This window comes from Rattus rattus, chromosome 17 (assembly GCF_011064425.1).
Source record: "Rattus rattus isolate New Zealand chromosome 17, Rrattus_CSIRO_v1, whole genome shotgun sequence".
NCBI lineage: Eukaryota > Metazoa > Chordata > Mammalia > Rodentia > Muridae > Rattus > Rattus rattus.
Window position 1 is genome coordinate 26,594,378 of NC_046170.1, and position 13,366 is coordinate 26,607,743.

The 13,366-nt window shown below is 50.9% G+C and overlaps 1 protein-coding gene across 1 annotated transcript; it reads left to right on the plus strand.

Moving 5' to 3' along the window:
• Positions 1–521: 521 nt before the first annotated feature.
• On the plus strand, positions 522–9,249 carry Has3 (hyaluronan synthase 3). Its single transcript, XM_032887382.1, has 4 exons — positions 522–601; positions 3,425–4,063; positions 6,695–6,796; positions 7,677–9,249. Exons 2-4 carry the CDS (start codon positions 3,425–3,427, stop codon positions 8,598–8,600), a joined length of 1,665 nt encoding a protein of 554 aa, XP_032743273.1. The 5' UTR covers positions 522–601; the 3' UTR covers positions 8,601–9,249.
• Positions 9,250–13,366: the final 4,117 nt, after the last annotated feature.

Genomic DNA, 13,366 nt, shown 5'->3' on the forward strand with positions numbered 1-13,366 from the left:
CTCCCATAGCGAGCCGCCCCTTGACGTTAAGAAGATTTTTCTGGGGTAGCCGGCTTGCAGGGTGAGTAGGTTTCCAGGCTTCGGGAGCGGGGCGTGGGGGCGGGGATGGACCGGAACGATTTTGGAGGTCCCCACGGGCCATCCGGAAAGTTAATAATGCTTCAGGTTCTAGGCTGGGGACAATGACCGCCTTTCCAAGGCTGCCAGCCCAGAGGTCAGCGCGGAGCAGCTGAGCCTTGGGCTGCACTGGGGGTCCCTAGTTTCCTAGAGGGCGCAGAGACTGCGACTCTCCAGACGGAGGGGCTACGTCCACGACGGACCCCGGGTTTGGCGAGCGCCAGCCGGTGGCCAGGAACCGGGCGCCCCGGCGGGCTCCAGGAGCCCTCCCACTCTTGCCAACTTTCCCTGCCCTGGTGCCGGAGGAGGGCGCCTTTCCCGGCGGGTCGCGCGCGATATTTAAGGCGGCTCGGCTGGGCCGGCGATCGTCAGTCGGAGCGCCCGGCGGCACCGTGGAAGCAGCGCGCGGCTGCGGGAGCCGGAGGAGGGGCATGGAGCCGCCGCGGGCCTGCTGAGCACCGGAGCGCGGGCAGCCGGCGGCACGGTGAGCGCATCCAAGGGGCGGGCGGTACAGGACTGCTTCGCGGGCACCTCTTGCCGTGACCTGGGGACCCTGGGGCTCTAGGTATCCAGGGCTGTGGCTGCTCTATATGCTTCCAGGCGGTAATCCCTTCCACCACGTTCCTTACCGATCCCTCCTCCCTTTCTTTCAACATCCTGGGCTGCTGCAGCCTCTCCTCCCTTCCTCCCTTGCGGCTCGTTTTGTGAATGAATTAGTGGGGGAAGGCTGTGCTGGGAGAGAGGCTTGAGTGCCCCTCCCCCCAACCCTTGCCTGCAGGGGCTTCGCACCTGCGGGGACACCAAGATCTCCAGCGATCTGGTCCCCGCCACACATGTCTGTGAGATGAGTTCCTCATCCTTGCCGGTTCAGAGAGGTTCAAGGGTGCCTAGGAGAGATTGGAGGAGCTCCAGCCGCCAGTGCAAGTTTCTGTACTGCCGTGCGTGGGCTCGGCTGCAGGGCGCACCTGTCAGCCCGAGAGTTGCTGAGAACCTGGTAGCCCCTCAAAGTTTCACTACTGGGAAGGGAGGTGTGCGTCCTTGCCTGGAGGTGTAGGTGGTGTGTGTGTGTGTGTGTGTGTGTGTGTGTGTGTGTTTTGTTTTCCTTTCCTTTCGTTGTCTTTTGGGACATCGATCCTGTAAAGCGCCCCCACCCTCGTGCCCTTGAATCCCAATGCGCCGTAGCTAGCCTGGGCCGAGCTTTCTTGGATCTTTTCTGAGCGGATGGAGGAAGCAGCCCAGGATATAAGACCACATTCTGGTTAACCGGCTTGGGGACAGTCCCCTCTCTGGGCAGAGGACCTCAACAAGCGCCCGTGCCAGAGCCTAACAGAACATAGAATAGCCGACTGCAGAACCTTCTTGGGTCTTCTGTAGGGGAGGTGGGTACAAAGGTAGTGCCTCTTAATTCCTGGGGGAGGGGGTCCGGCCCCCGGATGGAGGAGCTGGCAACTGCAGGGATGCCGCCTTTGTTTGCAGGCACTCTTTCGCCAAGGTACCTGGGGCCCTGGGAAGATGAGTAGGGTCTGGGCTGGCAGTTGTTTCTTGGGTTTTCCGTTCCTTACCGGCTGAGTCGTGGGAGACCGGCACGTGGGTGTGGCTGTATGGCCTTAGCCATCCAAGCGAACTCAAGCGGGGTGAGGAGCGTGGCGAGAGCTTCCGTAGCTGCCTTGGACCTGACCGGACAGCCTCTGGAACTGCACCGAGGCGGGGCGCCAGGGCGCAGGTTGCTGGGCTAGCCATGGCACCTCCTGTCCCTTCCCAGAACGAGGCGGGCAGTAGGGCCCGTAGCGTCCCCCGTGCATCAGCTCTAGGGGGAGACCGAGAAGGGAACGTATGCCTAGGGCTCCCTGAGCTGGGTGTGTGCAAGGAGGGCTGCAAGTCCTACAGAGGAAGCATGCGGCGGCTTCCAGGGCTGGTGCGGCAGTGCGCCCAGAGGCCAGGCTTCCTGGAGAGGCCAAGCTGCCAAGAGCTCTTTCCAATCTACATTGCTGGAAGAACGCTTTTGCGGATTTAAGTAGTGACTGCTCCTCACCCACCCTATGTGAGGGATGTCCCTGGCAGCAAAGTCTGTTCCTATTGGTATGGGGCCGGGTTTCAGGGAGACCAGGATTGAAGCAGGTTTTGAAGTGAGAGGTCATTGTCTAAGACAAGGATTCTCCAGTCGGGACAGGTAGCAAAGAGACAGGAATGGAGGGCAGCCTCTCCTTGCCCCTCTGCTTCATAATCTCTCCCACCTGGGAAGCCCTTCAGGGCTAATATGCATCCATTTTCAGGGAAATTACCTGAAATCTGAAAAGCAAGAAACCATTAGCATCCCTCTTAGGGACACTAAGTCTTTGGACAAGGTCAGGTAGCCAGGAGGCAGTGGAGCTTGTCCAAACCTTGGTCTCTGATGCCAAGTCCTGGGCTCCTCTCATTAATGCACAGCTGTTCACAACAGGGCGGGGGCTAGGGACCCCAACTCAGTTACAAATGGGAACCTACATTGTTTGAGTGCCTGGGCAGGAAGCATGCAGGAGAGCCTCCCAGGGCACTAGGACCAAGTGGGCGGAGCTCCCCAGCAGCCATCTCTCCGCAGCGCTTGCAGCAGTTCCCTGTGGCTCTCAGTGCTGGACTTGCAACGGAGCTGTCCGCACCCCAGCTCCCCCTCGCCTGTCAGCTCTCCTCTTGGCCTTTTCTCCTGCCTCTCAACTACAGAAAACAGTTTCTTATGGAGGAGTGGCACAGGGAAATGATTTTTGTCTGTCTGCCTCACACCCCTTTTATGTCCCCTGCCCCTGTATTCTCCATGGGCCTTTTGCTGTGCCTGGAGGAACGGTCCCCTCCCAGAGTACACTTACCCACTAGAGGTGGTAGCTATAGGCTACCCCATCTTCCTCGCACTGTCTGTAGAGCTGTCTCCTCTGTGCCCGTGTACCGCTAAAGCTTATGTATTAAGAGCCTTGGGTCAGGCAGATCACAGTCTACCATATCCCTAGCCTAGCCTTTGGTTTGTCTGTGATCAACACTAATCTACTTCCCTTACATGCCGCCTGTTTGCTCCAGGAATATGCTCTGAGGCTCTATAGCACATTCTACAGGTCAAATCGCTGAAAAGGGAGTAGATCAGACAGAAGTATCAGAACTGGGACTTGAACCCAGCAATTTAGCTTCTGAATTTCCAGTGGTCTTAGTCAAGTTCAGTAAGTGATAATGGTTTTTAATAATGGGTCATTTCTCTTGTCCTGGGCCTATTTCTGAGAATTCTCTAGCTCCTCTGGTAAGAAATGCTATCCCTCTGATCCACTATCTCTTATCTTGTTCTTAGATGCCGGTGCAGCTGACTACAGCCCTTCGTGTGGTGGGCACCAGTCTGTTTGCCCTGGTAGTGCTGGGGGGCATCCTGGCAGCCTATGTTACAGGCTACCAGTTTATCCACACAGAAAAGCACTATCTGTCCTTTGGCCTCTACGGTGCCATCCTGGGTCTACATCTGCTCATCCAGAGCCTGTTTGCCTTCCTGGAGCACCGTCGCATGCGCAGGGCAGGGCGCCCACTGAAGCTGCACTGCTCTCAGAGACGGCGTTCGGTGGCACTCTGCATTGCTGCCTACCAAGAGGACCCTGAGTACTTGCGCAAGTGCCTTCGCTCAGCTCAGCGCATTGCCTTCCCAAACCTCAAGGTGGTCATGGTAGTGGATGGCAATCGCCAGGAAGATGCCTACATGCTGGACATCTTCCATGAGGTCCTGGGTGGCACTGAGCAAGCTGGCTTCTTTGTGTGGCGTAGCAATTTCCATGAGGCGGGTGAAGGAGAGACAGAGGCCAGCTTGCAGGAAGGCATGGAGCGTGTTCGAGCTGTGGTGTGGGCCAGCACCTTCTCATGCATCATGCAGAAGTGGGGGGGCAAGCGTGAAGTCATGTACACAGCTTTCAAGGCCCTTGGCAACTCAGTGGACTACATCCAGGTAAGACTGCCTCCCTAAGAGTGTGTGTGCACATGGGCACACGTGACCAGCTGGGCATACTGTCCTCTAGCAACTTTAATTCTGATGCAGGTCTTGGTGTTGTAGCTATCCCTCCCCTTCCCTAAACAAGCTGTAATAGTTCTAGAGAAACCTGGGATTGACCGAACCTGGGCTGTGGTTCTGTTGATAACTGGGCAGACCTCTGAACAGGTTCCCCATAACAACAGCAACAAGAGGTACACAACACTGACTGTAACGGGCACTGCTGGTGTGTGCTTCTAAACATCATCTGAACCCTTACAATAGCTCTCTGCAGGTGAGCATGCTCTAGGCTCACACTAATAAGGTAAGACAAGTTTAGAGTATAACTAAGCAAGTCAATGTCAACCAGCTAGTGATAGTGCAGACCCCAGTGCCAGGCAGGCTGCTGATCCAAGGTCTGCTTTTGGTTCTTGCATCTCACTACAGGCAACAGGGGGACTAAACACCATAAAGGAATTTGAAGAGCGGACTAGAGAAATGGCTTGGCAGTTAAGAGCAGTGGCTGTTCTAGTGGACCCAACCCACCTTCCAATTCTAGAATCCACATGGCAGCTAACAACCTCTGTAACATCGGGTCCAGGTTATCTGACACCCTGTATGGCCTTTGCACACAATGCATGCATGTGATGCAGACTTACATGCAGAGAAACACCCATACATATATTTTAAGTATAATGAGGAAAGGGATCCTGCTAAAAATCACTCCATTTTTTTGAGTTAGAAACACAAAGTCCCATTCTTCCTAGTGTTATATTCACGTCTGACATGGCAGCTGGAGAGACTCAGGTACATGAAGGACCAACTTCTTTTCCCAGTGTTGGCACAGCTGAACTCTAAACAGACCCTGCCCAGATTCTAAGCAAGTGGTCATTGGCACCAGCCTGGAAATTCTATTAGAGTGGCAAGGTTTACATAGCTTAAATTTTCAAATAACAAACTAGAAAGAACAAAAAGGATTATCAAGTATATATTTCCAGGGCTGAAGGGATGGCTCAGTGGTTAAGAGCACTGACTGCTCTTCCAGAGGTCCTGAGTTCAAATTCCAGCAACCACATGGTGGCTCACAACCATCTGTAATGAGATCTGATGCCCTCTTCTGGTGTGTCTGAACACAGCTACAAGCGTACTTATAGAATAAATAAATCTTAAAAAAAAAAAAAAAAAGTATACATTTCAGTACCAACTAGAAACAGACAACTCAGTTGCCTGGGTTCTGGTCCAGAATCCCTCACAGTCTCTTGTGCCTTCTACACTTACCAAAGGATTCTGCCAAGTGTTCACAGACACTGGAAAGAGTAGCAGCTGGTTGGCAGCCACCGTACACTGTCTTTATGCTCAGTCCTTGACTGCTAGTTTGGGGGGGCATTTTGTTTGTTTTGGGGGTTATTTTGATTTGGTTCTTCCAGACAGGGTTTCAGTGTGCATCCCTGGCTGACCTGGAACTCACTTGGCCTCAGTATAAACTGAGGAGGCTCTGTGAGTCTGGCGGCTCCCTGGGACCTTCCCCAGCTCCAGTAGGATGTGAGGAAGTCTGGTGGGGAGGACAGAGGAAGCAGAGCTGGTGCTGATGGCACCAGTTCCCACTTAGCCCTCTGCTGCGTCTCTGTACCACCCCCATCTTCAAACATGAAAGAATCAGACTGGGGTGTCAGAAGCAGCCTTCTTGTAGGCTAATGGGCGCTTACCCAGGACCCATTTATTTATTTTAGGTTCTGAGAATTTAATTGGGGGCCTTATGCCAGCAAGCTTAGTAAGCAAATGGCACAGGATTGCGTTAAGTTCATCTGCTCTGAGAACGGTGACCATAGAGCCCAGCCATGGGCATAATAAACCAATTTCCTATCGAACGGCATGCTAGGACCATATTAGTAACTTTAAAAGGCTGACATGTGGCTCACACTTTAAGGAGGCAGAGGTAGACAAATCTGTGAGTTCAAGGTCACCCTGGTCTACATAGAATCCCAGAACAGCTAGGACTATATAGAGAGGCCCTGTCTGAGAGGGTGGAGGAAGAGAAAGAGGAGGGTGGGGGAGGACAGGAAGTCAGTTACCGCCATAACTGATCCCAGAGTTCAGGTGCAACTAATAGAGCTATTTTAGACCATGAGAGAAGGAGCTGTATTTGTAGGCAGGGTTCGATACAAGGTGTGCTTGTTGGCAATGGCTGCCAGTTTCTGGGCTTTCTCAGAGTAGGTGAGACAAGTAGAGCTGTTGGCTTAGGAGACTTGGCTAAGATTCCAAGCACAGAATGTTTTGTCTCATGGAGGGGCTTTTGGGCAAATAGAATCATTCTTATCACAGAGCTGTAGGTTCACCAGGAGGCCAGGGGTTGAAATGAGAAAACTGCTAACAAACTACCTATTGGATTACTTCCACAGTAGGCCAACACCATCTGCTGGGGCTCTCCCCCTAACCTCGTGGACTCTGAACAGAGTCCTTTTCCTTTCTTCTCTTGTTTCTCCCCTTCCCTTCCCATCTAGCATTGAGCAATTTGCTGGAAGTGTGAGCAGGCACCAGGCCCCTCAGCAGTGCCCAGCTTCCTGAAGTGGGCTAGCACCTGTGAGGTACCTAACAGTGCATTCCCCGCAGGTGTGTGACTCTGACACTGTGCTGGACCCAGCCTGCACCATTGAGATGCTTCGGGTCTTGGAGGAAGATCCCCAAGTAGGAGGTGTTGGAGGAGATGTCCAAGTAAGAAGTAACCACGGGTTGGTTCCTGGGGCTGGGGCTGGCCTTTTCTGTTTGAACCGGGTGGGATATGCCTGGGAAATCAATCTCTTGACTTACTAGGTCCTGGAAGCACTTCCCCTGATCGTTTCTCTGGTCTTCAAGAGGCTCACTTCACTGAGTGCCCAACTCAGTTCTTGCTCTTTGTGAACATAAGGGGAGGGGAGAGTTAGAAAATTTGAAGAGGGGGCTGGAGAGATGGCTCAGATGCAGATGGCACAGGTTCAATCCCCAGCATCTACATGACAGCACACAACCTGCCCATAACTGCAATGCTAGGGGACCTGGCGCCCTCTTCTGGTCTCCATTGACTTGGGTGCCAGTGGTGCACAGACATACATGCAGGCAATACCACACACACAAGTGTTTTGGAAAGCCCATGCCTTTGGCCACTATATATAGGTCTCACAGAGTACTTCCTTTTGAGCTGACAGTGTAGCAGGCAGCTCCCAAATTAGTTCCTCAAGAAGCCCAAGTTCCTGGAAACGCAGGCTAATGATCTACAGGCAGTAGATTAAGCACCTAGAGCCAGACCTTTGTCAGAGGACACTGCAGGCATGGCCTCCTACAAGCTTTCCTACAACAAGGCTCCTAAGACCAATGGCTCTCCTAAAAACCAATGGTTCTCCTAAGACAAGGCTTCGATTACTGGAATGTCTTATCTGAGACTCAGTGCAGGTGCCGATGCAAAGGTGGAGCCAGTATTGGAGAATAAGGGTTTAAATGGCCACCCTAAGCTTCAGATTCCTGAGTCTAGAACTAATGACCAGGAATTTGAGCAGCAGCCTATATAACTCAGGCTAGAAAGGCCTCAGATGACCACAGCATCTCTATTCCCTTACAGATCCTCAACAAATACGATTCATGGATCTCCTTCCTGAGCAGTGTGAGGTACTGGATGGCCTTCAACGTGGAGCGGGCCTGCCAGTCCTACTTTGGCTGTGTGCAGTGTATTAGTGGGCCTCTGGGCATGTACCGTAACAGCCTCCTTCAGCAGTTCCTGGAGGACTGGTACCATCAGAAGTTCCTAGGCAGCAAGTGCAGCTTTGGGGATGATCGGCACCTTACCAACCGAGTCCTGAGTCTTGGCTACCGGACTAAGTATACAGCACGCTCCAAGTGCCTCACAGAGACCCCCACTAAATATCTCCGATGGCTCAACCAGCAGACCCGCTGGAGCAAGTCTTACTTTCGGGAGTGGCTCTACAACTCTCTGTGGTTCCATAAGCACCACTTGTGGATGACCTATGAGTCAGTGGTCACAGGCTTCTTCCCCTTCTTCCTCATCGCCACAGTCATACAACTTTTCTACCGTGGCCGCATCTGGAACATTCTCCTCTTCCTACTAACGGTGCAGCTGGTGGGCATTATCAAGGCTACCTATGCCTGCTTCCTCCGAGGCAATGCAGAGATGATCTTCATGTCCCTCTACTCCCTTCTCTATATGTCCAGTCTGCTACCAGCCAAGATCTTTGCTATTGCTACCATCAACAAGTCTGGCTGGGGCACTTCTGGCAGGAAAACCATTGTAGTGAACTTCATTGGCCTAATCCCTGTGTCCATCTGGGTGGCAGTTCTTCTAGGGGGGTTGGCCTACACAGCTTATTGTCAGGACCTGTTCAGTGAGACTGAGCTAGCCTTCCTGGTCTCTGGGGCCATCCTGTATGGCTGCTACTGGGTGGCCCTCCTCATGCTGTATTTGGCCATTATTGCCCGGAGGTGTGGGAAGAAGCCAGAACAGTATAGCCTGGCTTTTGCTGAGGTGTGATAGAACCTTCAAGTAAAGTGGGAAATGTGCAATGGGTAAGGGAGGGAAGGGGAATGGGACAGAAGGGGTGGGAGGGAGGAGGGCGTGTTGTGTTCTAGTTTCATGGCTGAAAGGACCAATGTGAAAAGCGAAGACCAGTGACTGGAGTGGTCTGGGTAGCTCTGCTCAGCAGAAGCGTGGCACTGATTCTGTAGGCTCAGGGCAGAGAGACTTGTATGTCACTTGGCTGCTTGCCCTTGCACAGGTAGTGAACTCTTGAGAATCTTACTTCCTTCTGGGAACAATAGAGAACCCAGAAGTATGCTAAGCTAAGTGCTAAATTCCATCCTGTGTCAACTTCTGATACAGAAGCAAGCAATGACAGCCCATAGACAGTGTCTTCCTCCCCATGTGAGCATGACGAGCTGTAGGAGTTGTTACTGGCCAGCCTGGCCAGCTGGTGTCCCCTTCCCTAACTCCAATTAGCCATCAATGCATTAAGATTGTGCCTGAGATAACAAGGCTGGGAAGCCTGACCTTTGGTCAAAAAACAGGGTCTAAGAAGTGGTGCTTTATGTAATTAATATATTCCACTCCACATGAAAACATCCCAGGGATGAGCCAAGACACCAGGAGTAAGTACTTAGTTTGGTGGGGTTTTTTTTGTTTTTTTGTTTTTGTTTTTTTTGGGGGGGTGGGGGGTTGCACATTACAAAGGAAAGTTTGGCCAGTTGTGGTGCATGAGTGTAATCTAAGCACTTAGAAGAGATCAGAGGTTCAACGTTAGGCTGGACTACATGAGACTCTGTCTCATACAAAAATAGTTTGACAGGAGGATCAAAGATGGTCGTGGTGCTAAAAACCGTGGATGCCTTGGACTGAATGTGTTCCAACTGAAAACTGCTTGGTCTTTTACAAAATTCCCAATTGTCAAGAGAACTTGCTGGACAGACTGAATGTTTTAGCCATCTACCAGAAAGACTCAACTCCAATGGATTAACAAGTCTTTAGCTTTTCCGGCTCATTCACACCTGAATGCCTCTCAGATTCAGCTCTCATCTGAGCTAGACATCCTCCTCAATATTTCATTTTCTTCAAAGGCACGTCGTTCTTAGTTGTTTTCTAGTGGGGAAAGCAGCAGTTACCTCCATTTTCATGGGCACATTCCTTCACATGGCAGAGAACAGACTTACAAGGCTGTTCCCCACATGCATGGAGAGAGCAGCCTCCAACCGCGCTGTTCCTGCCTTAGGACTGGTCAGTACCTCAGCAGCTGGTTAGCATGTGTGACCTTCTCGACAATCATTCCCAAAGGAAAGCTTCCTGGTATTGCCCAAATGAACCCTCAAATCCAAGTTATCTCTGAGAGCCTCCATTCTCAGTGGCTTCTCCAAGGACTCCTACGGCCAGGCAGTGGATGATCCTCCATTTGCTGCTGCAGTCCAGAAACCAAATCAGGAGCTGGAACTGGTCCAACAGCCTTCAGTCCGCTTACCCCCTCATGGCTGCTTGACTTTCCCGTTTCTTTTGAGGAATGATGAGAAGCATTCATACTATTTTGAAGTCAAGACCAGACGCTGTTTTTGGATTTGAAACCTGGGATCATGACTAAGCCTTTGACTTTAGGGGTTGCTTATCATTATTCTCAGAGGGGCCAGCTAACCCCTCAGAACCTACAGAGTGAGAGCAGTGTACACAGGTGCTTCCTGCAAAGGAATGAAGTGCACTCCAGACCACGGATGGGCAATCTCTTGTACTCCTCTTTCTCTTATGAACAAAAGGGTTTTTCCCAGTGTAGCTAACAGTTGCCACAGCACACAAAGCTCAAGTTTCTAGTAAAACTGCTGGCTGATGTGAAGCTCAACTCATGGTGGTTGGGAAGCAGCATATTTGTCAGATGCAGTTGTTCTGGGTCCTTCTGTTAAGAAGTGAACTATTCTAGCACGACAGTGGAGACAATCCAGTCAGCTAACCTCAGAGCTCAGGCTGAGGGCTTGTTTCTCTTCAGCTTTACTTGAAGGTTGCAGGACAATGGACTCCGGATGGAAACTGGTTGTCCACCATCAGCTCTTCTGCCGTGCACTGTGGTCAACTCTCCTCAGATTAAAACGCAGGTACAGTAGTGAGCTTACAACACTTGACCTCGGCTGGATTTCCTAATTTATTTTATAACTTTTCAGCAGCAAAGCTAAGCTGGGCTACGGCTATATCCCTGTTTCCTGCAAGGGAAGAGCCTTTATATAATTAGACTCATTTTGGTTTTTCCTCATTGACAATTTCAGCTTCTTTTGTATTATTTCTACAATAATTTGTAAATATTTATTTTTACCTGCTTTTTTATTAAATAAGGAGGAAACTTTATTTAACATTAAGGGTGGGAGGGAATCAGAAGGGAGGTGGCTTTTCTTGGGGATAATACTCATATCATGCTCTTGGCACAGCCACTGAGCAGTGCACAGGCCTCATGCCTCTTAAGCAAAGTCAGTGTACATGCGAGCAGCGGGAGCTCATCTCTCCCGAAAGCCTTTATCTGCTATTCTACCCTTGCCTATGCCCTTCCAAGTCCAGGAGGTGTTCGTGTTCCTCCAGGTTACCAGACAGGTCATAGGAATTCCTCATAAAGTGTAGAACTCTACCAGAACCCTTCTCAGAATGATCCTTCTGCTTCGCAATCTCTGCCACCTTTCTAACTGTTCTTACAAAAGCTGTAGTCAGTACAAGTCCCACAACCAATGTCCCTCTGCCACCCCACCCCCAGCTTTTGCAGCTTCAGCTCTGCCTTGTCCTTCTGCACCTCTGGGACTCTGATAGCAAAGTCCCCCTGCTGTCATTCTCCTTGCTGATGTCCATGTTCTTCACTCCAGCATCATCTAGTGGGGATGCAAGCTGAAGAGAACAGCTCTTCTTTTCCCAGGACCACCTCTGCACTCTGGGTAGTCAGTGCTGACCTTTGCCCAGCAGTAAAAGCCTAGATGCCTTCCTGCATCTAATGCTCAAGAGGCCCCGAGAGTGAGACACTAGAGGTGAGCTGAGGCCCTGCTGAACTTGTAGTTGCAGGATAACCCAGTTCTCTGCCAATTCTCATTCATGAGGCCATTGGTGGGATCATCCTAGTTCATATGGAAGGTGTCTAGCCTGTTCCTCCCCAGTTCCCCATCTTATTTAGCTAGCAAATGGCAAAGCTTCTGTTGTGCCAAGACCACCAGCATAAGGCGGCTGTTAGAGCAGTTCCATTCTTCTTGGCCAACATTTTATGCACCAGGTTCATTCACCAGCAGCACATTTTCTTCCTCTTGCAATACTCCTTTTGTCCTCAAAGGTTAACGTCAGTCAGCCTCTCCTTGGAATTAATGCCGTGCTTCTCAGTGAGGCCCTGTAGGTCTCAAGCACCAAACATCCGTGTGCCGATGCCTAACTTTTGGTCTATCTCCTCCAACAGCTTATCCTCTTCTCTGCCAAGACCTGTAGCCCCTCACCATCCATCCCAGCTGTGGTGTTCCCAGGGCCGGGGTCATCCTCCCCAAACCTCTGGCTTAGGAGTGCCTTCCTTGTGGCTCTTCTTGTGGCCATGGGGGTTGACTTTGGATATTACAAGTCCCTCTTTCTTAACAATGACTTTCAAGAGTTTCAACCTCAATTCGGCTGGAACTGACGGTCTAAAAGAGCATCTCCTGAGCCAAATGGGCCCCGATACTTTGTGGCTGCCCAGAATACTGTGCAGTGCCATCAGAGACCTGAATTTCCATCACCCCAGAGCCCTACCTGTTGTCCACTTAGATGCCATTCTGGTGCTGTTTTTGTACTCTTAATGTTGCTGTGGCAGCTTGACTCGCTAGAACTAAACTGGCCTCACTGGGCTACAAAAGCCCTGATGACACAAAACACAATTTTGGGTGACAAGGCAGCTGCTATCTGGTTGCTGGCAACCACGAGCAGCTGCTTCTGGCACCGTTGTTTTCATTGCCCTTGGAGCCTGGCTTTTTTGTTGTTTTCAGGTCAAGAATTTTTTATTGCACTTATCAAAATAAAAATTCTTACGTAACTCTGGTGTGTCCATTGCTATGACAAAGAACCAAAGTAAAGAAAACTCAGGCCAGCAGGCTTGAGAGAAAGTTCATCATGGCTCACATTTGGTCTGGGCACATGGTAAGGCAGAGTGCCACAGAAGGGAGCTTGTGTTCAAGCAAAGCTTCTCACCTGGAAGCTGCAGGGAAGCAAAGGCTTAGGGAAGCCAGGTCAAAATAGACCCTCAAGGCCATGTCCATAGTGACTAACTTTCTCCAGCTTCTTTGCTCCCAAAGTCTAACCCACTTCTCCATTAGCCTCTTAACCCTGGCTCTACCAACAGAGCTGCTTCTCCCCGCCATGTTCAAGATCAGAGAGCTGTGCTGGGGATCATGAGTGCTGCAGGCAGAGTTCCAACCTAAAACAACTGGGGGTCTCAAAACTGTCCTCTTGTACTTAATAAACATAGCTCTTTAGTCTTAAAAAGATAAGTGGTAGAAATGGAATCAGTGGAATTCAAAAGTAGAATAAGAGGCCAGCAAGATGGCCCAGGAGTAAAAGGTACCTACTACCAAGCCTGCTGGCCTGAGTTCAATCCTTGAGACCCATATGGTCAAGGCAACCACCATCCCCCTCTACTGTCCGACTTCCACATGTGCTGTCAGCACACGAGTAGACACACACCACTCAAAACTTTTAAATGCTGACTTCAAAATTTCACAAATAAGGTAAGCTGTCACAGTTGCCTCAATTTGGAGAATTAAGTCATTAGGCCACCCAGA